At 39.1% G+C, this 23,636-nt stretch overlaps 1 protein-coding gene and 4 non-coding genes across 5 annotated transcripts; all 5 read left to right on the top strand.

Annotated features, from left to right (window-relative positions):
• Nucleotides 1-417: 417 nt before the first annotated feature.
• On the top strand, nt 418-22,755 carry LOC117435129 (importin subunit beta-1-like). The gene is made up of 22 exons (XM_059003278.1): nt 418-717; nt 1,675-1,733; nt 3,703-3,885; nt 6,586-6,786; nt 7,685-7,837; nt 8,964-9,023; nt 9,220-9,309; nt 9,716-9,826; nt 10,259-10,360; nt 10,837-11,061; nt 11,836-12,027; nt 12,590-12,720; nt 13,629-13,776; nt 14,524-14,595; nt 17,256-17,400; nt 17,769-17,851; nt 18,557-18,664; nt 19,127-19,270; nt 20,025-20,130; nt 20,484-20,598; nt 20,994-21,155; nt 21,413-22,755. Coding segments are annotated over exons 1-22 (2,631 nt in total). The 5' UTR covers nt 418-677; the 3' UTR covers nt 21,414-22,755.
• Nucleotides 14,034-14,176, top strand: LOC117435208 (small nucleolar RNA SNORA79). The gene has a single exon (XR_004549141.1). It is a non-coding gene; the product is annotated as a small nucleolar RNA SNORA79 (small nucleolar RNA).
• Nucleotides 17,537-17,678, top strand: LOC117435206 (small nucleolar RNA SNORA79). The gene has a single exon (XR_004549139.3). It is a non-coding gene; the product is annotated as a small nucleolar RNA SNORA79 (small nucleolar RNA).
• On the top strand, nt 18,894-19,035 carry LOC117435207 (small nucleolar RNA SNORA79). Its single transcript, XR_004549140.1, has one exon. It is a non-coding gene; the product is annotated as a small nucleolar RNA SNORA79 (small nucleolar RNA).
• On the top strand, nt 20,163-20,305 carry LOC117435210 (small nucleolar RNA SNORA79). Its single transcript, XR_004549142.3, has one exon. It is a non-coding gene; the product is annotated as a small nucleolar RNA SNORA79 (small nucleolar RNA).
• Nucleotides 22,756-23,636: the final 881 nt, after the last annotated feature.

Raw genomic sequence — 23,636 nt, 5'->3', positions numbered from 1 at the left:
TGACAGACCTGGTTGGCTGTACAGTTCGTTTGCCTTCCCTAAATGCAAGGTGTTTTCAACTGCAACAAAGTAAAAATAAAAACTACTCAATACTCAATCTTTTGATATCAACAATTCCATTTTTATATAAAAAAAAAATGATATTTCTAATTTTGATAATTCTATTTTTTATATTAAAGAAAAACGTGTTTCTGATATCAGAATAACAAAAGGTACTATTTTGGTATCAATAATTCTATTTTTGATTTAAAAAAAAAAAGATATTTCGACATCAAAATGTTATTTCTGGTATAAGTAACATAATTGCTGTATCAACCAGTGCGCGCACACGTGTCGAGGGGTTTACGCGCAGGTGCGCGGGAGATCGGGAGCGCGCCCGGGCGGAGGGGAGGGTTTTGTCTGTGCGGCGGCGCATGATATCCTTCCGCTAGTGAGTAAACCGGCTCCTTCCCTTCCGACAGCAGCGCGAGAGCGAGCAGCAACCGCCGCTCTGAGAAAAATAAATATCTATTGAATGATAAAAATAAAATACAAACCTATAAAAAATATATACACAAGTTGGGGGGGGGGATCGTATTGCTTCATTTGTTTTCCGTTTCGTCCCTTTGATGGCATATTGATTGTATAAGTACATAAAATAATCCGGTTTCTGTGGTGGTGGATAACGCTCGGGCAGAATGGAGCTTATTACAATCCTCGAAAAAACCGTCTCTCCAGGTAATTATAAACCGCAAAAAAAAAGTATACCGTTTGTCACGGTATCCTTGTATTTGTCAGGGATTCGCGGGTTATTCGATTAGATCAGAAACGCCCTGGTTTATTTTGAAACGAAACCGCAACTCTGAAGTTGTTTAAAAAAAAAAAAGGGAGGGAGCGGAAGGATTCGGGCCTGCTTCCAGTACCGAACCGGCTTTTTTTCCCCCCCAGGAGTGGATCATAAATACTTTTATAATATCAATACAGGGCATTTTAATCTGAAGTTTTATTAGCGGTATTTATTATTAAGTTTGGTGTGTTTTTGCAACACCGCTTTATTGTGGCGTTTGCATTGGTAGTTAACAATTGACCTGATTTTAGTTAATAATTTGGCTTTTTTTTATCGGCCTAAGCAGACTTTTTAAAAAAATATTGAAAACGGGGCAAATGATGGGTTGCCGTCATTTAAAAACCATTAAAAACAATGCTGTAAGTAGCATCTGTAAAACTAAAGGACGTTAGCGGGACGAGATGCTTTCGTAATTCTTCTAACTCGCATTCTCTCTTGCTTGGTTTATTAACTGTTCAATATGTGTTTTCTATTTCTGTAGTTTTCATTTGATACACGAGTGTTTAAATTGCAAAGGATTTTATGTCGTGGTGTGCCTGATGTAGCGTTGAAACAGGCCTGGAGTAAATTTATTTAAAAAAATATAGCCGGTCTTCTGCGTCTTTATTATTATTATTATTATTTATTATTATTATTATATAGCGTTTAACAAATCTGGTTATTATTTCTCTTATGATAATACACTATAGCTAAGACGTTTACACGTTAGCTACATATTAATACAACGGGGATGAATGTCCATTTCGCATTTATTTTGGGAACCTGCGATGGTTTCCCTCAGCCATACTCAAACAAAAACGCTTTGGTAATTAACAATTTTTGATTTATTTATTTTTTTTACTTTTTAGATCGCACTGAACTGGAAGCAGCTCAGAAATTTCTGGAACAGGCGGCTATTGAGAACTTGGTATGTATTGCTAAAAACTGCACGCATCCGTGTGGGACGTAACGTACAGGATATTTATTAAAACAAAAATAATAATTAAAATGCTACTAAAGCTCTCCGTTACACTGGGAGGCCTGAATGATAAAAACGCCATGCCGGTGCAACCTAGTATTAAGGTTGCCGGCAATTCTGCATGATTGACACCCATGTGGCTCTGTGAGGAGACCGGATTTCCTATAGAGCCAGTTTTCTGACCAATGACAGCGCCTGTTGAGGGCGGGGGGCAAGGTTGTTAGGTTGCCGGGTACAGGGTTGTTTCTTAGCCATGTGGGAGTGTATTGCATCTGGCGGGCGGGTGTAGGCGGTAGAAATATAGCGGGCGATATATTAAGATTTCACGGCTCTGTGCGTCCAGGGCATGTGGTAAGATTAATCTTAAATCACAAATCAGACATGTTTAAGACACCCTTGACCGTTTTCCAGATTTCCAGGATGTTAAAAGGTTCGTTTTTCTTCCTTGATGCATCATGATAAATATGACAAAGCATTTGTGTGTGTGGTGATTTCTAAAGATGAGGGAACATGAAGCCACTTTGTGGTTTGGAAATTGGTTTCAGGAGACTAGGTTTCATCCAGGCCATTGTATGGCAACCAGGGGAGACGTCATACAGCGAAGCTGCCTTCAACTTTCCTGGAACCAGTTTTTAAGCCACTGTGCATTCATTTATTTTATTTTTTTCTCCTCGGCTTTAAAATATGAAAAACTCCTTGTAATGTGAAGAGCATTTCACATTACATTTTGCCCTATGTGCGGAGGGGGTAGGTTGAGGGCTCATTAAGCAATATATATTTGCAAGGCGCTTGTTGAACCCCATGTGCTGTCTGGGAGGAACAAAGTAACGAATCAATTGCTCTTGGCTCTTTCTTATAGTATTGTTCCTCCTTCATTCTTCTTTTTGTGAAATTATACAGGCGTTTGATTCTCCCGTTGCGTGGTTTAAAGTATGCTGACTATGTGTCGGCATAGCAGTAGGCTATTGTGTGATGATAAAATTGAATTTCACCAGAATAAAAATGTAATGCAAAAAAAGTCAAAGGTGTTTTTAAATACCTTCCAGACCACAGAGTTATCTTTACCAGCCACTTTGAAATCCAGAAATACTGGTAGCTTCACAGGGTGCTTCTTAAAAGCTGCGCATACAGTAATGGGCATTATGATTGTCACTTTCAAACGTATAACCCCTTTTTAATTGTTCAGGTTTTTTTTTTTTTTTAAATATAAATAGTTAATACATGCTGGCTTGATATGGTCAAGGATGAGAAACCAGGTGTTGAATGTTGATCAGTACCTGATGCATAACAAAAAAAAAAAAATCTATTTACCAGAAGTCTGAGACTGGAGATGGCCATTGTTTATTTTAGCCCCCAGGCTTTGTATAAATCGAAGCTGAATTTTAAAAAATGTGCATTTTTGGTGAGCAGGTTCTCAAGCTCTGGAGGGGGATGGTTTGAAGTGCTGGGTGCATTTACATGCAATGTACTTCAGGGCACAGGGAGTCCAGTACTACTGCTTGCCATTCTAAACAATATTAAATCTGTTTCATGTACGAGATTACATTCCATTACACTTTTGGTCATTTTCGTAAAGTTTTTTTTGGCAGCTTAATGTAACACAGTTTTCTGCTTGGGTTTACTTCTGTCTAACTAGCAGCTATTCAAAATAAGTAACATTTCAAAATGAGGTTGGCTTAATGTCAAGCCCGGAAAATGTTTTACAGTCGAAGTAAAGTTTTTAAACTAATGTTTTGTTACCTTATTCGAAATGGATGCAGCACAGCCTCACACGGGGGAGCATTCATTAATAAAGAGGACAGTTGCGCTTGGACACGGTTTGGAATGCTTTGCGTTCTGCACCAGTGCAAACACAAAGCCCTTGTTTCCTTTGAGAAGCTACTGAAGGCTTACTTGCTGCTTGTTTGTGTCCTTGTAGCCCACTTTCCTTGTGGAACTCTCCAAAGTGCTTGCAAACCCAGGAAACAGCCAGGTTGCCCGAGTCGCCGCAGGCCTACAGGTCAAGAACTCGCTGACTTCCAAGGACCCTGATGTGAAAACGCAGTACCAGCAGAGATGGCTCGCCATCGACGCCAACGCACGAAGGGAAGTCAAGAACTATGTAAGTAAACCAAAAGGTTATTTTTACATAATTACATTATTTACACATTATTTTTACATACAATTACCCATTTATACAGTTGGGTTTTACTGGAGCAATCTAGGTAAAGTACCTTGCTCAAGGGTACAGCAGCAGTGTCCACCATCTGGGATTGAACCCACAACCCTCTAGTCAAGAGTCCAGAGCCCTAACCACTACTCCACACTGCTGCCCCCTACTGTCCCAGGCTGCTGGGTAGGGCAGTTTTGGTAATTCTGCTAAAACAAATAAGTCATTTACCCACTGCCATATTACTTTCATAGTCTGATCATTTAGTTTAAAAAAAAAAAGTGTTATGCAAATACTTGTTTGTATTGGAATTAGAATTGGGAAAGTGTGAGGGTTGATTAACTTGAACTGCTGGCCTTGTTCGTTGAGGATGTGAAACCAGGCACTGATCATTACTGATGCATGCCAAAAACCAAAGGGAATTTCAGTTTTGGTATTGATTTGGACAAAGTTTTAGTGTCTCGCCACTTAATGTGATGTAATGGAAGCCGTACTGGGGGTATCTTAATTTGGTTCTGAAATGCTGTTAATTGTAATGATCAAATGACAAATCGATGCACATTGTAATTGTAATCTATACACTTTATGGTATAATTAAAATTAGGCAGGTGTGCTAAGGTTCATCTACTGTCAGTTGCATTGTAATTACATTTATTTACAATTGTAATTGACCACCAGTCTACTGCCAAGTCTCTTTATTCCTGTTATGTAAATGCAGTAATAGTTCTATTTCAAGTAGCTTTATTTAACTACATTTTTCCCCAGGGGTGATAAGGCTATATTGTGTACTGTGCATTTGATTGTACCAAATTCTGCTGAGTTAACGCCCATGTTTGGACTATCGCCACACCCCCACTTTTAGCTGAGTGTGAATTTTTCAAAGTTTCTAATAACCATGCGCAAAAAGAAATAACCAAGCTCAAATAATGCCTGATATTACAAATCTCGCGCTTAAAGTGAGTAGAACGAGCTGTGCAGTACAGGAGCTGCTCTGTGTATTGATTGAATAAATTGTAAGCACTTTTTGGATCTGACCTATACAGACTCCCAGTCCGATTTGATTACGCTTTCCTGTTAAGCTACAATTTTTTTTTTTTTATAGACTTAAGCTTTAAAGGTTTTGTGTTTTGAGGATTTAAAATGACATTACAGTGGACTTATGCAGCACCCTTTTTTCAGGCAAACCCTTTACTTTGTATTTCACCATTTAACACTAGAACCGCCGCGGTTATACTCGTACCTGAAACCGCTGTCCAACGACATCAGTATTAAAATGAAAGATCAGATCAAACATCTGCACAGCCGAAGCGGGTATTTAAATGAACAATTAAACATAAAAGAGGTTATTTTTTAACTTGCCACATATATAAAGCACTTCTTCAAAAAATTAAAAACTAATAAACATTTCAAAAGAAACCAGTGTGTAAACAGGCATAACTACATAAAAAACTGTAAAAATTAAGTTGTGTGTGTCAATCACTCGGTGCAGCACAGAATCCAGATTGAGCTGCAGCAGCCTGCTGCTTTGCAGTTTTCTGATTGAAGTGTTTCTGCTGAGGCGCTGTAGCTAGCTTCAAGATGAAATCTCTCCTACTGATATTTTCCACTGTGCATTCCTTGTACAAAACAAAGGAATTGATGGCTGTCAAGTCCTGTAGAGAGAACCGGCTTGTATATCAAAATAAAATCGGGTATATTCAAAATTAAAACATGTGTTGTAAAAGGCAGTCAAAGGTAGAGGGGATTATACCTTGTTGTTTTTGCGATCCTGCCTTTCAAACGCCATCAAGGGTATCCAATACATGTATTTAAGAAAAATCAAGAACGGACAACCAAGTATCTAACACACGCAGAATAATTTAATATTTAAAACTGTCAAAATAACTGCCGTGGAGGTTCTAGTGTTAAGTGTTAGCTGCACTTCTTGATTCTTTTAGCATAACTGTGTGCTGTGCTTTTCCTTTTGAATTTTAAACATGCCTATTTCTAAACGTAGGATGACATTACAGTGGACTTACGCAGCACCCTTTCTTCAGGCAAACCGTTTCCTTTGTGTTTCACCGTTTAATAAACGTTAACTGCGTTTCTTGATTCTTGAACATAACTGTGCTGTGCCTTTTGAATTTTAAACATGCCTAATTCTAAATGTAATCTAGCTAGTGTTAAATATTACAGGAATATTGCTTATTTCGCCCATGTCTTGAGTCAATGCCCTCCCCCACTTTTGCCTTAACATCAACTCTACGCCCCTGGGGCGTTGACTCGTCAGAATCCAGTATATGTCACTATCACTGCCACTTATCTGCTCTGACACTGTTATCTGCTCTGATATTGATTTGTATTTTGTAATATACTTGTACTTACTAAAACTGAAGTCAGTGTATTTTATCTTGCTCTTAATTGTATTAATACTTGTAGTAGTCTGTGTGATTCTTGAAATGTATTTGTTTACGACTGTAAGTCGCCCTGGATAAGGGCGTCTGCTAAGAAATAAGTAATATATCGCACTGCAAATCACATTCTCTACCTATTTTAAAGTGAATTCACAATAGCCATGTTGTGCCCCTGTAAAATAAAATAAAAAAACCCGTAAAAGCAGATATCATGTTTTCAGTGGTTTAATTTTTTATTAATGTAATTATTTAATTACAGGTGCTGCAAACTTTGGGTACAGAAACATACAGGCCCAGTTCAGCCTCCCAGTGCGTGGCTGGTATTGCCTGTGCGGAGATCCCAGTGAACCAGTGGCCTGAACTCGTTCCCCAACTCGTAGCAAATGTCACAGACCCCAGCAGCACTGAACACATGAAGGAGTCAACACTGGAAGCCATTGGGTACATCTGCCAGGACATTGTAAGCAGTTGCTCTTTTGACGCTTCAGTAGTTTTTGTGTTGCAGGCCTTTAGCCAAGGATGAGGAATTATTCTGATCCTTTGGTTCAGAGGTGTCAAACTCGGTTCCTGGAGGACCGCTGTGTCTTCTGGCTTTCGTTCCACCCCAAGCTGTCAATTACTTAACTGGTCTAATTATTTGATTAATTGGACACATTTAAGACTTTTCTCCAGGCCTCAATGTTTTATAGGTATTGTACCTTGAATCAAGTGGTGTTTTTTCAAATCGACTATAAAACACCTTGGGAAAAATATTATAGACCATATAATTGGAATGAAAACCAGAAGACCCTGCGGCCCTGGAGGACTGGAGTTCGACACCACTGCTTTAGTTGATGCATACCATGCTTAAAGCCCCCCTTGGTTTGCTGCATTTCTTGATTTGTATTGAAACTGAAAGACCTACGCTCCTGTACGGTGATAGGCAAAATTTAAGGTTGCAGGTTTGAAGTAGCAATACTGTTTGTTTTTAGAAAGGAAAAAAAATGTAATGAGTGAAATCATGCACCACGCTGACTTATTTGATACAGTAAAGATATCAAAACAGACTGAAGCTGACCATCTTGAAGAAAGAAAACCCAAAGCTAATGACTTAACTGTATACATCTATTTAGCAGGTCAAATATGTAACATTTATCTAATGAATAACAGGCTGCGTTCTTGAAACAATTAAACACCATTTGCCCGACATTCATCACTTTGATCTATTACCTACTGTAAGTACTGAAAAATAAATGTGACTGTCTAGGGAGCAGCTGCTGTGTTGGAAAATACCAACAGCCTCTGGCATTATGAAGCTGCTTCAATTCTGTTTCCATGTGGTTGTTTTGATCCTAGATCTCGCCTGTTTTTGTTTTCAGGACCCAGAGCAGCTGCAGGACAATGCGAATCAGATCCTAACGGCCATCATCCAGGGCATGAGAAAAGAGGAGCCCAGCAACAATGTCAAACTGGCAGCTACCAACGCCCTGCTCAATTCCTTGGAGTTCACCAAAGCAAACTTCGACAAAGAGGTACAGGCTGACGCTCGTGTATATTCAGGAAATGCAAGATGAAGTATTACAGCATTGATTTTAAGACTGATCTGCCATTGAACGTTGCAGTTGTTTTAAGAGGCATCTGGGTTGAATCGACCTCCAGAGGTCTTCCCTGGGTAAAAACGGATAGGTATTGGATGCAGTCCGTGGTGATTTCTCAGTGCTGTAAAAGGCTAAAAAAAAAAAAAAAAACAGCTGTCGCTTCTCATGGCAGGGGTACCCCTTAGTGAATACTGTCAGAGTGATGCCTGCCTTTAGGCATCTCTGCCCCCTTTTAAAGACCATAAGTGACATCTAATCTAAATTTATGTAGCCGCCTAAGCAGGTGAATAATGTAAACTGTTAATGCTATAATTGATCTTGTGCATGTGTGTTATACAGTCTTATCTAAGACTTGTTAATAGTTTCCACAGACTGAATCCTTGCTCCGTCTAATTCAGTGGTGGGCAATTCCCGTCCTGGAGGGCCGGTGTCGCTTCTGGCTTTTGTTCCAACTGTACCATAAATTTAATTAATTGGACCAATTAAGCTTCTAGTAAGCACTTAATCGGCCTAAGTAATTTAGGGTACAGTTGGAGGAAAAACCAGGAGACACACCAGCCCTCCAGGACTGCAATTGTCCACCGCTGATCTAATTGCTTGCCTAATGTTTTGGGAACACTCTTCAAACTGATTGAATGTGATTGCTAGCTAATGAAATTGTGTTAAGAGTTTTATAGACTTTCAAAGATTCCAAGCATTGATTCTGAAATGAGTAGCTTACAAATATTAAGTTGGCCTGAATTTTTTAAATTAGTCATTCTGTGTATTTAGTTTTGACTTGATGCTCCCAAAGGAATTGATCTATATAACTTATTTGTAGAAGTGTTGCTATAGCAAGTGTGTCATTAAAATGCCAATACTGAATACCTGTGCTGTCTAAATCAAACGTCTGGTCTATGCGGAACGGTCATGCACCACGCTGATGCATTAGTGTGATGCACAAATTAACCAAAAACAATCTGAGACTTGACAATTCAGTAGTCTTCTAGAGCAAGCGGGAACTAATTTTGGGGACGGTAAAGAGTACTGCAATTTAATTAGTTGACTCTTTGTTTTTCAGACCGAAAGACACTTTATTATGCAGGTAGTTTGTGAAGCAACGCAGTGTCCAGACACAAGAGTGAGTACCTCATGTTTTGGTTGTGTATTTTTTTTTTTGTTTTGTTTTTTTACTTGTTACTTTGCCACTTTATTTTTTTTATTGTGTTTTCGTCTTTAATAGTAGCATTCTAGCCCTTTTAAAATCATATAGTTAACTCTTATTTTATTGCTCTTGTATGGAACTGATTTTTTTTTTTTTTTTTTTTTAATTTAAGGTCCGAGTAGCTGCCTTGCAGAACCTGGTGAAGATCATGTCCCTGTATTATCAGTACATGGAGACATACATGGGTCCAGCTCTGTTTGCAGTAAGTTCTAATGAGTGGCATTGATCACCAATTCTTTGGCATTACTGAGGTCAATGATGAGAAATCATGCACCACGCTGACTTCAGATGATGCAGTAAAGATTTTGAAACTGAGACTTGCGTCCTATCAAAAGTTCAGTTTTTTTTTGTTTGTTTTAAATCTGATTAAACACATTTAAAAAGTCTAATTTGATGAATCTTTTTTTGTCTTGTTTTTTTTTAAATCACAAAACAAAAAGATTCATCAATGAGACTTTTTTTTAAATGTGTTTCTTAATCAGTTTTTTTTTTTTTTTGCACTAGTAGCAGATGAATTGAAACTTTCAGGTTAAGAGATTAGGTAAATTGTAACATATGTGCATCTTCTTGGTGTTGTACTCGTGTTATATTTGGTTCCTGCTGCTTAGATTACAATCGAAGCAATGAAGAGTGACATTGATGAGGTGGCCTTGCAAGGAATTGAGTTCTGGTCAAACGTATGTGATGAGGAGATGGACTTGGCTATTGAAGCATCCGAGGTAAGTGAGTTTAAAAAAGGTAGCGATCAACTTGTGTCTGCATCGTAAATACTTCTATAATTATTGCCATTATCTTACAGACCCTTGGTTAAGTTCCAGGAAAGTAGTATATTCAGATACTGTGCATTTAGACAAGCATATTTCTCCTGTAATGGGGAATTTTCCTAGTTGATCAGTGGTCGATGATGAAAGAACATGCACCACGCTGAATAATTAGTGATGCATTCTACTTCCATAATGCTGAGAATACCGTATGCCAGAACATTTCCGGGCTCAGTCAAGAATTTTAAATTGTATTTACCAGGCATTCAACTTACAGCTGTATCCTTTAATCAAGTGTTTAAAAAAGGACAATCTGAATATAGTCTTTGACAAACTGCATAGACTTATGGTGGACCTTGTTTTTTTTTTTTTTTTTTTTCTTTTCTCCAGGCAGCTGAGCAAGGAAGACCCCCAGAGCACACCAGCAAATTCTATGCCAAAGGAGCGCTTCAGTACTTGGTGCCCATCCTCACACAGACCCTGACTAAACAGGTAAAGACCACGCTTGTCATCAGACTGTTGTGCTGCAAGCTGACACACTCCTCGTAACACATTGGAAATCAAACTCTGTTTCAGAGGTTTTATATAAACGTCTGGTCTATGTATGCGGATGCATTTGTATGAGGCAGAATTTACCCCCCCCAAAAATATTCAGACTGACTAGCCGTTTGCTTAATACACACTTTTTTAAGAAAACCTCTGCTGAAGTCGGTGATGAATTAACTAGCTTTCCCTTTTTGGACCAAAAAAACCCCATCTGTTTTTGCGAATTAAAGTTTAAGTGTGACGATTTTGAATGAGGGGGGCAATGACAAAGCAAAGAATACCCTGATATGTATAAAATCACTACTAATGAAGTTGGAACAGAAGGTTTTATATAACGAGGGTCTTTTGGTGGTAGTGAGTGCTTCAGTGAGCTAACAGTGTAGTGTGTCAGGTGCTGCTGTAACGCCTGTGTGTGTTTGCAGGATGAGAATGATGACGATGATGACTGGAACCCTTGCAAGGCGGCGGGCGTGTGCCTCATGCTGCTGGCGACCTGCTGCGAGGACGACGTCGTGCCCCATGTGCTGCCCTTCATCAAGGAGCACATCAAGCACCCTGACTGGAGGTACCGGGACGCCTCCGTCATGGCTTTCGGGTCCATCCTCGAGGGGCCGGAGCTCAACCAGCTCAAACCGCTCGTCATTCAGGTGAGCAACCAAGGGCTGGAACAGAGAACCCCTTAAGGTACACCAGGAATTGGGCACTTGTGTAGACGGTTTCTTCTTAAATATGTTGGTGACTCTAGTATCGCGATGAGGAAACAGGCATTTTCGGATGAGCAGATCCAACCTACCGGTAAGAAAGTTGATCAATTGATTTGTGGGACACGTCCCTTGTACCTTAAAGGGTTAATCGTGTGTCAATTAATAACTTTTTGTGATGAAGATCATGACTTGACACCTAAAACCAAATGTCTCATAAAATTCTGTAGGTGTTTTAAACCAATGGGGAATCGGTTTATTTCTGGGGTTCTAAACAAATGTCTGGTCTATGATGAGAAATCATGCACCACGCTGATGCATTTGTGTGATGCAGAACTTACCAAAAAAAATCTGTGTCTGACTAGGTGTTTTGCTTAATAAGTTAATTTTTTTTTTATAAAGGCATTAATAAATACTGATACTATTATAAATTATCCCATGAATGATACATTGGTAGTCATTCATTTGATCGTATTGTACATCATACGAAGTAAACCATTGTGATCAGAACAGGTGTTGATGCATATCATGATGTAACCTGCAATGACTTTCTTTAGCCAGCTTTCAGATGTGTGCTTGGAACCTCTTGTACCCCTTTTTTCCAATGGTTTCCAAAGACCAAAATAAGCTCCATCATAAGAACACCGTCCAGTTTCTCAGTACTTCTTCTGCATGAAGAAGTACTTTAACCTGTGGACTGGTTTTTCACTGTCTCTTCAGGCCATGCCCACGCTGATTGAGCTTATGAAGGATCAGAGTGTGGTGGTCCGGGACACCACTGCCTGGACGGTGGGACGAATCTGTGAGCTGCTCCCGGAAGCCGCCATCAACGAGGTCTACCTGGCTCCACTGCTGCAGTGCCTGATTGACGGGCTGGGTGCGGAGCCCAGGGTGGCCTCCAACGTGTGCTGGGTAAGAAGCTGGACTGTCATCAAACACTGTTTATAACTATGCCAAAACTATATGCAGAGCAGCAGGGGCCAGTTCCACAAACCACTTCTAGGGGTCTAGTAAGTCAGGTTGTGTGTGTGTGTGTATCTATCAAGTGAAACGGTCATTTTGATAGTTTTTAGACTAGTTTAGTGGATTTCTACTAAAACCTTTCTTCTAGAAGGAACGTAGCTTGCAAGCTAGCAGACTGCCCTTGTGCTTTCTTTGTAAAACTGACCTTGTCAGTTACACATTGTATATGGATTTTAAAATCTAGTCCCTGCTGAGTCTAGGATTGCTTTCTGTGTCTTTTTTTTTTGGGGGGGGGGGGGGGGGGCAGACAGCTTTATTAAATTAATCCAGTTCTAATGGATACATAAATCTAATCCCAATTAATTAATCAAGTTGTGTTAATGATGACTGTTCTGAAGATGTGTAGGATCCTAAAATCTGGTCTGCTAGGTTCAGATTGTGACTTTTTTTTTTTAACTGTTGATCGTTTCCAAGCCTGTCAGTAATTTGACTGTACCCTGTTTTATTCCAGGCTTTCTCCAGCTTGGCAGAAGCTGCATATGAGGCTGCTGATGTGGCCGATGACCAGGAGGAGCCGGCTACCTACTGCTTATCCTCCTCGTTTGAGCTGATCGTACAGAAACTCCTGGAGACCACAGACAGGTATGGGGGGTATTGTGTGTCCATCGCAAGTCTTGCATAGGCTGTGAAAGATGTATTGGAACACCAGGTGTCAGTTTTTCCTTGGCAGATGTAACAAGTCTTTATGTCCTAAACTTTCTACCTTGTGTAGTGACTGGAATGTTTGAAATTGAATTTATTTGAGCTTTCCTGCAGCGAGGAGTCATCAAAACTTACCTACAGTTATGGCCAAATGCTTTGTAGCACCTAGAATTATGGTTTGAAAAAAAAAAAAAAAATACATTTAGATCTTATTATTTAACATCACGTAATCAAAGAAACTACAAAATGGTATAGCAAAAGTCTACCGGAAGCCATAACAGCAGTACAGTATTTCATGTTAGATTTCGAAATGTCGCATTTTTCAATTTGTCAGTTTAAGTATATGGAAAACTACAAAGCGATATGTAATTGCTATGTGTTTTAGTGTAACATTTTTTCAGCAGGTTTCATTCAACTTTTTATGAAGTGAAATGTATTAATTCTATAGGGTGATGCAAAACTTTTGGCCATAGCTGTGTAGCTTAATGTCAGGTCTATGCTATGAGGAGAAATCATGCACCACGTTGATGCATTTGTGTGATGCAGAACTTAACAAAAAAAAATCTGACTGACCGTTCCTTTCTTTGCCTGAGCATGTTTGTAAAAGGAGGATCCAATTTTAATGTCAAACCCTTTCATAGCAATGTTAAATGTTCTGGCTTTTTTCATTTTTTATAATTTGCTAGTGTGCTTTTACAGTTCTTAAAATAGTTCCCTACTGCAATTTTAGGACCTGCACGTTTGGGATTGAGACTAAAATAGGTTTGAGCTGCACATGAAACTTGCAAGTAATTGGCAGCAGGGGAGGCTGTGTAATATAAAACACAATTTTGCTGAATATATTTCAGGCCTGATGGACATCAGAACAATTTGAGGAGTGCGGCGTATGAAGCCCTGATGGAGATTGTAAAGAACAGTGCGAAGGACTGCTACCCAGCTGTACAGAAAACTACTCTAGTCATCATGGAGAGGCTGCAGCGAGTGTTGCAGATGGAGGTACAGACAGAACGCAGCGTGTCCTGAGTGATAGTGGTGTCCTTTTTTTTTTTTTTTTTTTAGAAATAGTAAAGCATAATTTGACAAACGTTTCAACTGAATGTTGTTGAATCGAGGCTGGTTTGCATTCACATGGATTATGATCAATCCTAAAGCGAAAGGGAGACATGAGTTTGAGTAATTGGGCCTGTTTCCAAAACTAAAATGCTGTTAAAGCCATCGTTCGATAGCCCACAACTGCTGCCCAGTTGAATTGCCGATGACCGTTCCTCCTATTGCTCAGAGTCCTGGCAAGCAGGATTTTAGGTCATCGCAGATTATACTTGGTCTTTTTCACTTGGGGTTTGTGAAGCAGCGGGACTGCTCATCTCCACCCTGAATTTTGCGAGACCAGACGATCATTTCAAGAGGTGTGGGTTTTTTTTTTGTTTAATAAAGTTTTTTAAATGTGTGACAAGCTTTTGTAGAAGTGCAGTAGATAATTTTGTATAGGCCTAAATCCCATATTTTTTAATGTGTTCCTATTTTTTGGCTCTACAGAAAGCAATTGGTCTGTGTTGAGAAATGCTTTTTAAAAATGGGTTACAAATAATGTAATTCTGCTTAATTATGTAAATGGAACAGTGATTTCTTGGAATGGATTAGGACTGGCCTAGATTGAAGTACCATGGAGGCTGTCTGATGCTGAGATCTGTTTTTATTTATTTTTAAATGTGTAACTTTTTTTTCTCACTACTTTGCCTGCAGTCTCACATTCAAAGCACATCCGACAGAATCCAGTTCAACGACTTGCAGTCTCTGCTCTGCGCCACGCTCCAGGTAAGATCGCACTTTCGGATCATGTTAGCTTTTTTTTTTTTTTTTCTCAAATCAAAACAGAGTACTTTTTTATACACAGAGCAAGACTAGGTTGGTGTGCTCAGAGTACATCCTAAACCTTCCACCCTGTGTTGCTGGACTTTGCTGTTTTATTGCCTATCTGTCACTTGTCAAAAAAACACAAGTAAACTTAAGCAGTGTGTCATTCTATCCCAAAGGAAAACCACTATCCTATATCAATGTGAGGTCTATGAGGAGAAATCATGCACCACGCTGATGCATTCGTGTGATGCAGAACTTACCAAAAAAAAAATCTGAGACTGACTATTACTTTCTTTGCCTGAGCATGCATGTAAAAGGGAGGGCCAATTTTATATTAATGTCAAGCCCTTTCATGGTAATACTGTTCAGACTTATAATTTTTATAATTTTACTAGAGTGCTTGTATAGGTCTTAAATTCTATTTTAGGATCTTTTGGGATAGAGATCAATATAGTTTTTGAGCTGCACATCCAAATGTATCACAAATTGCCAGCAGGGAGAGTATGTATAATGTAAAACACGTTTGAATATAGGGCTAGCACGAGCTGTGACTGTTAACTTCCCCCACATTGCCAAGCCTGCCCTGATGGCAACATCATAGTTGGGCAGCATTTCAATCTCTGACCGTCTCATGCTTCTATAGGGGTGCCCAGTGCCAGTTTAGACAAACTCCTACTGTTTGGCATCTCGTGGTGATCTCCTTTTGAGGTGCTTATTACGGTTCAGAAGTTTGTGTCTAATAATGAATATAAATGTTTCCTTTTTGTAGTTCCAGCACTATCCTCGTGTCGTTGTACAACTGTGTCCTGGTACTTCTGCCACACAAGACCGCTTTACACACAACTGTCTGCATCTATTTTCTAGCTGTAGAAATGGTACCAAGCTGCTAAATCTGCTCTCAAAAGCAAATAATTTTTCCTAAGAAACTTAAACTTTTTTTTTGGTTGTTTTAGCCAAAAGGTCTGTGCAGTAAACCGCAGCTCGTTATTTGTTCCCAGTTTTGCTAACGCTGCTTTCCCGGTCAGGCCATTTTGTGTGTTTTTATTTTAATGGAGAGAAGAATCATCAAGTAAAACCCCTGACAAATCTGAATGAATATTCAGTATGTTGGTTGCGGTCAATTTCAATGTTTTAATGAACTTCTCACAGTAGCAAAACCATTACTTTTAAATTGAAGTCACTGTTGGTTGGTCAATTAAATTAGCTTTACATGAAAGCAGTTGAACAAGAATTGTCTCTAAAATATCAAATCTAATTTCAAATCTCCTTCGAAGGAATTGGAATTTGATTTTTTTCAAAGGAATTGGAAAACAGGAATTGACCCTGGTTGGTTTACTGAATATGCCTCTAGCTGACATTTCAGTGAAATCCCTGTTATGCAGTGGGGCTGACTCGGGTTTCTCAGGTGAGCGTAACAAATCATTCTGACAGTGGTTGATGGAGGCGGTAATTGCTTGTCATCGACCCAAAGGAATTGGTTCAGCTGCTCACAACACGATAACGCCAACATTAATGCTTTACTGTGTGTGCTGTGTGGTTTTTTTTATTTTTTTAAATATCATCAACTAGGAAACCTGTGACATGAAGTCCCTGACTTTTTTTTTTTGTGACCCGTATTAATGATGAAAGAATGGATGCCTCTGTCTTGCAGTACATACTTTGGAATTTCTTGATGAAACCAGTTTGTTAGTGTTGATTTCAAACGGCTATATTGGAAATACAGCTGGTGGATATGCAAAGTCATTCTAGGAAGGAGGTACTGCCCTGTCAAATCCAGTCTTATTTCTAGTTGTGTAATCAAGGGGAAATTAGATTACCGTGTGTGGGTTTTTTTTTTTTTTTATAAACACTGCATGGTTGTGCTTTTTATTATTTGATGTGAATTGTTCCCTAGCTGGAATTTTTTTTTCTTCCTGTTTGGGGTGACCTGAACACAGCAATTGCCTTCTTTTACCAGCCAGTAAGCTGCAGTAATGCACAAGGATGACTTTAAATGAGCAGTTGCAAAATATCAGTCCGTTTTTTGTGAATTAAATTTTTTTACTGTATAAAGCAGGGGTGTCCAGTCACGGTCCTGGAAGGCCATGCCATTCCAGGTTTTATCTAAAATGAGAATGAAGAACTTCAGGGTCTGGGTGGGGGTTTAATTGATTTAATGAAACAATTTAGAACAGGGTTGGAACAAAGACCAGGAGTGGAAGGGCCAACTTTGGCCACACAGAGATTTCAGATCCATTTATATATCAATGCCAGGGGTGTTAAACCCGGTTCCTGGAGGGTCACAGTATCTTACAGCTTTCGTTCTACCCGAACTCTCAATTTATTAATTGGCTTAATTGTTTGATTTAATTGGGCTAGTTTAACACTTCTCCAGACCTCGGTGTTTTATAGGTAGTGCACCTTGAATCGGGTGCATTTTTGAAAATCATCAACTGTAAAATACCTTAAATATGAAATGTCCAATTGAACAAATTAGATGAATTATGTTAATTAAGATTAAGTTGGAATGAAAACCAGAAGCCCCTGTGGCCCTCGGACTGGAGTTTTGACACGCCTGATCAATGCCATGCATGAGCTTGCCTTTTTTTTTCCTGATGAGATTCCCCTTTGTGTTCTAGAACGTTCTGCGCAAGGTGCAGCACCAGGACGCCCTGCAGATCTCGGACGTGGTGATGGCGTCTCTGCTGAGAATGTTCCAGAGCACCGCAGGGTCCGGGGGGGTGCAGGAGGACGCGCTCATGGCGGTCAGCACTCTTGTCGAAGGTGAGAGCAGGCTTAACCCTCCATTGAAATCTATTGTGTGTTTGTGGAAGGTAGCAAGCTCTCTTTTCCCATTGCCTCTTTGTCAGTTAAATGTATTTATTTACTTGGTGTCTGATAAAATGTACAACGTGTATCCCGATGACCGTTCCTCCTATTGCTCAGAGTTCTGGCAAGCAGGATTTTAGGTCATCGCAGATTATTCTTGGTCTTTTTCACTTGGGGTACTGAGGCAGCAGGGCTGCCTGTCTTTACCTCGAATTTTGCGGGACCAGACAATATAATTAAATTCCTATATTTCTGTTAATTTTTATTTTTGCAGTTTAGTATAATGTACAGGGAAATGCAACTAATAGCGTTTTTTTCCTCAGTCTTGGGCAGTGATTTCTTGAAATACATGGAAGCCTTTAAACCTTTCCTAGGTATTGGGCTGAAAAATTATGCAGAATATCAGGTAAGATCTCATTTAATTGCACTGGTCTAAGACAGTTTTTACATTAAACTAAAGGCTAATTTTCATAGCTCTGTTGAAAGAGATCCCAGTTTGGAAATGAGGCTGGATTTCCTATTGCAGCGCAATGTGTAGAATTAATGGTTTTGGTCTGTGGGGCTGTTTGTGACTAGGGTGTCAAACACTGCATTAGTCACTAGTGATTGTAGGTTACTTTAACATGCTGAGTGAGGTAAGACACTGGAGTCTAATTTCTCCTAAAAGTCTTCAGTTGGAGTACATGTAGAAATGAAAGTTCTAGTTAACCACCAGTGTGTCGAACAATTTCAAGAGCAAATAAGTGTTATTTCCATTGCTTTACTAGAGCAGCGCCTTCACAGTATTTAACCTTGGTTACCAAAAACCGTGATGTCAGTAGCTTTGGGCAAGATGCAACTTTCATTTCATCTGTTTTGAAAACAATTTACTGTGTATAAGATTAGTATAAATGGTAATTGTAATACTTTTTTTTTATAGGCCATTTCTTTCTGGGTTACTAAGGCAATGTCTACTTTTGATTTTTTTTTTTTTTACTGTGCAGTGTGTTTTCTTTTATCCACTAGATTCAGTTACATTATCCACTACATTCAGTTACATTCAGTTACATGGTGCTTTTTTATGATTTATTTTTGTTTGATTTGCTTTCACCTTCCTGTTTTGCGTCTCCAGGTTTGCTTGGCGGCAGTGGGGCTAGTCTGTGATCTGTGCAGAGCTCTAATGACAAATATTCTGCCACACTGCGATGAGATCATGCAACTACTGCTGGAAAACCTGGGGGTAGGTAAAACTGATTGGATACTGTTCGTAGGGTACAAGGCTCAGATGGAAAAACCAAGGTCTTGTGTAACCGTTGCAAGATGCAACAGTATAGTCTCCGATGAGTAAATTGTAGCCTGGCTTTATTATCCAAAGTTTAATTCCTTTGGTAAAAGTTACATCTGCTCAAAGTTTTTTCAAGCAGGATTTAGTGCTCGAATGAATTTAATAATAAATTGAATGTGTATCCCGATGACCGTTCCTCCTATTGCTCAGAGTTCTGGCAAGCAGGATTTTAGGTCATCGCAGATTATTCTTGGTCTCTTTCACTTGGGGTACTGAGGCAGCAGGGCTGCCTGTCTTTACCTTGAATTTTGCGGGACCAGACAAATGCATCATAAGTTGTTGCAGACAATTTTGAATTTACTGAACGGCTGTCTGTTTAGTGTTAATCTCATCTCTTCCCACCCACCTCTTTTTCAGAATGAGAACGTGCACAGGTCTGTGAAGCCCCAGATTCTCTGTGCGTTTGGTGACATTGCCCTGGCCATCGGTGGAGAGTTCAAGAAGTACCTTGAGATTGTGCTGGACACTCTCCAGCAGGCGTCCCAAGCACAGGTTGACAAGGTGAGAGGAGCTTACTGACTAAACTCCTGCATAGCAGTTTCACCCATTCCAGGTTTTAATACGAGCTTGGTTAACCACAGCTAACAAATCAGGTTGGTGAGTCTTATTAAACTCGTAATAAAACCAGTAATGGGTCACACTAGTATGCAAGGGGAGTCTTACTTTCAACTCTAGAACGGATTCAGAATGCCTTGACGACTGTTCCTCCCATTACTCTGTCCTGGCAATCCATAATTTTAATTGATCGCAGATTGTATTTCAGTTTGTTTTTTTGTTTTTTTTTCCCCACTCTGGGTTAGTACTGCTGATCTCTACATCTTTAGTTTTTTTTGGGACCAGACAGTGTGTTCCTGATATGAATGTATAATCTCGGGACATAAGCAAAGTCATTGCACATGCAGAAATCCAATTCAAATTGGTGACCCTCGACAGTGATGCAGTGTCAAAACCCAGCATGTTTCAGCTGCTCTGGACTGTCCTGGTGTAGCAATTTCTTTTACCTCACCCCTAACATTCACCAGTCGTACTGCATGCTGGTTCAATTTGGTTGTGAAGCATTCATTTTATTTCTGTGATTTGATGGCACAGTATCCTTGACCGGAGTAAGAATTTCTGTTTTTAATGCAACGGTTTCATATTCAATCCCACAAACACATTTGGGATGCCCTTCAGTAGCACGAGCAGAACCCTTCATGATTGTGACAATGGTGAACCTAAACCATGATCAGTTCTAACTGTTTGACTTTCTTTGCAGACGGACTATGACATGGTGGATTATCTGAATGAACTGCGGGAGGGGTGTCTGGAAGCGTACACGGGCATCATTCAAGGACTGAAAGGCGACCAGGAAAATGTGCATCGTAAGTGCTGGAGTCTCCTTTTAATCCAGCAGTGACGACCGTTCCTCCTATTGCTCAGAGTCCTGGCAAGCAGGATTTTAGGTCATCACAGATTATACTTGGTCTTTTTCACTTAGGGTTTGTGAAGCAGCGGGACTGCTCATCTCTACCTTGAATTTTGCGAGACCAGACACAAACGTTCGCTATCGGACACCTTTTTAAAAATAAATATATAAATAAATAGTTAACGACATTGCATTAATGTGAAACTTTATTGAAATGATTTCAAAATGTATTAAAAGCACCTATCTGGGATTTTTTTCTGTGTTCATTCAAGTCTTTATGTATTTTTTTTTTTTTTTTTCTGTCTGTAGCGGATGTGATGTTGGTGCAGCCTCGTGTAGAATTCATTCTTTCCTTCATTCACCACGTTGCAGAAGATGAGGATCACTCCGATGGAGTAGTGGCTAATGCTGCTGGCCTTATAGGGTAAGGGGGAGGATGGGGACACTTCATATAAAAATCATCTTGAGCTAGGGCAGACCCAAGCAAGCAGCTTTTACACGTACACTTTTTCAGGCTTGTAGGTAACTGCAGATTGTACTGGGTATTTTGTCACTTGGGGTATGTGGGGCTGTTGGACTGCTCCTCTCTACCTGGAAGTTTGTGGACCCAGATTGTTTTCATGGTGACCTCATATAGGGATGAATTCATTTAAAAAAAAAAAAAATTAAACACTATTCTAGTCTGTACTATATATTGTGTACAAACTCTTTTTTCCCCAGTTTTTTAAAAATATTTCATGCATGAAAAGGTTAAACTGAATTCCAGTTTTAGTATTTCTGTAACAGAACTCAACGCGTGTGTGTCTTCTGTTCCTGCAGTGATCTGTGCACAGTGTTTGGTAAAGATGTCATGAAGTTAGTGGAGGTGAGGCCTATGATTAATGAACTGCTAACTGAGGGCAGGAGATCAAAGACGAGCAAAACTAAAACTCTCGCTACATGGGCTACCAAGGAGCTGCGGAAACTAAAGAATCAGGCTTGGTGAGTCTGTTTTCAAGATGATAACTTCTGGATTTATGAAGCCCACAATAATGCAATAAATGCATCAAAGTACATTGGGAAAAGCCACAGGTTTAAAACATGCCATGTAACAGAAAGTTTTATACTAGAAGGAAGTATAATTTGAGTTGGGAGAATTGTTTAAAAACGGTATATTACAGCATCGGTAGTTCTCTCATCTAAATGCAACGTATACAATGTTTTTGCAAGACGGTAATTTTTTTCTAATTCCTTTTCAGATTTCATACCATTGGGGAAAACGTCTTGAGAGAACCCCACTGGAATTATCCAATCTTTTGAGAGAACAAAAATTGAAGCAGAAGTGAGGAGTGTGCACGGATGATGAGTGTTTGGGAATGTGAGAGAATGAGTGAGTGAGGCTTGGAATCACACCACCTTCTGAATACTATTCCAGCAGCAGCCGTCATAGCCTCGGCAGCGTGTCCACTCGCTGAAATGCTGAATTCAATTGAAAAACTGTGGACAGCTGTAACCAGCAACAGTTCAAGAACGAAAAAGGAACATTTTCAAAACAAAAGGTTCACCAAAACTATAAATTAACAGCCAAACTTGAGGATATATATTTTTTTTTCCAAAAAAGAAAAAAAAAAAAACTGACGGGACTCTTGTTGAAGAATGCAAATCCTGGATTTGAAAATATAAAAACTTCAATAAATAAACAGAAGATTTTTTTTGTAAAGGGGACTTGCTGCTGGAGTTGAAGAAAGCTTAAATGAGAAACAGTTGGATTCCCTAGCCCTGCTCTTGTAACTGTTCGTTAAACCATTGTGCTGCTTATGCATGGGGTATCTTGCAAGCTGGTTTGTAAGGGTAAATTCCAGTTGAGAGTGCGTGTGTGTGAGTGAGGAGGTATCTACTTTCTTCACATCGATATATAAAACAATAAATAAGTAAAAATAGAAACAACTCATCACAAATAAGTTAGTGAACGCATTTCAGAAACTTAGAGCCCAGTCAACTAATGGCAGCACAAGAGAAATTGAAAAATTAAGTCGCTTTTCTTCTGTAGGAGAATCACTGACGAATGTTCAGAGCTTCCATTTGAAGGTTAAAAGCTGTTGGGGACAAAGTTAATCGGAAAGAAAAACTGTTCTTCCCCGTCTAGAAATATCAAACTGAATTACATTTTTTTCTGAAGATACACAGGGATCGAAAAAAATAAATAAAGTAATAAAAGCTGAAATATACAAAATGCAGTTAATTTAACAGATAGCACTTTGGAAATGGTCCCACTTGTAATACATCAATCCAAACAAAAGTAGTGTGCCAAAGAATTTACTAAACGATACAAAAATCAGGTAATATTTTGGACTGTGGTGTACAAAAAAAAAAGCAGTTAAATAGATCTGAAAAGAAGCTTGTCCTTTTGGGAAATAGCAGTGGTCTTTCTGTGCTTTGTATTAAAATTGATAAATTGTGATATTGGTCTTTTACTGCACTTAATAAAAAAAAAAAAAGTGAAAAAAAAACACTTACTGAGCTTGTGAAAGAAACAATGAGGCACGTGTAAAAGGTTCTATTTTTCCACAGCCGTGAACAAATAAAATGGTATCTAACATTCCCCAGGCTTTTTTTTTTTTTTTTTTTTTTTTTTTGTACTTTCAACAAAAAACATCTTGTTTAAAACAAAATTCTATTCCAATTTCTTTTTTTTTTTTTTTTTTTTGATTTATTAAATTTGTGGTGGGAGGCCAGACAACAAAGGAGGAGATGGTCAACTTGATCTTCTTAGAAAGACACGCCTGACATCTTAGACTGGTATCTTTGGTTTGGTTCCCTGTGTTCAGGAAACTAGTTTTTGTTTTTTTGTTTAACAAGGAAAAAAATAAAACAATTGTATAAAATATGTTCTCTTCTGTTCTAGCCACACTCTTTATTCTTAAGGAGGAATCATCCAGCACCCTATAATTAAGGGATATAAAATAGAAATTTAATTTTTAAAGATGGTATTGTATGTCTCACAAATGCATTGAAGGAATGGCAAACTGCATTGGTAGCTGGGGGGAGTTTAATTAAAACCTTTTGGCAAAGAGATTGGCTATACATTTCAACCCCTCTTCCTGATAGTTATTGTCTTACACGGAGTGGTGATTGCTATGTTAAAATACTCACCATAGCCGCATGTACAGCATCAGATCCTAATGAACAAATCTAAAATTGTCTCATTGCCAGATGGCTTGTATATCCCAAATAATTCCTAAATAAAGGGTTAATCCCTTTTAATTGTTGTTGTAATGATGAGAGGGTACCCTAGTTTAATGGGCTGTGATTGGAGCTTTTGCTGTTCTGAGTAATTAATATTTTCTCATGACTTTGCTGGAGTGTAGCGTATTGCTCTCTTGCATGCATTTCCTCCAACCCTTTGTGAATGTCCCTCTTCCAACAGGAAGATGTTAATTTCTGGATCAGAGAAGAAAATGCAAAAAAAAAAAAAACCTTCTG

This window comes from Acipenser ruthenus, chromosome 28 (assembly GCF_902713425.1).
Source record: "Acipenser ruthenus chromosome 28, fAciRut3.2 maternal haplotype, whole genome shotgun sequence".
NCBI lineage: Eukaryota > Metazoa > Chordata > Actinopteri > Acipenseriformes > Acipenseridae > Acipenser > Acipenser ruthenus.
The sequence above is the reverse complement of the archived record's forward strand: the minus strand, read 5'-3'. Positions and strand labels throughout refer to the sequence as shown.

Bases quoted from the DNA above. Each gene is read 5' to 3' on its own strand.
- LOC117435129 (XM_059003278.1), top strand. From the start codon at position 678: ATGGAGCTTATTACAATCCTCGAAAAAACCGTCTCTCCAG. The intron at 13,777-14,523 runs GTACAGACAGAA...CTTTGCCTGCAG, and splicing joins AGCGAGTGTTGCAGATGGAG to TCTCACATTCAAAGCACATC. The intron at 18,665-19,126 runs GTAGGTAAAACT...CCTCTTTTTCAG, and splicing joins TACTGCTGGAAAACCTGGGG to AATGAGAACGTGCACAGGTC.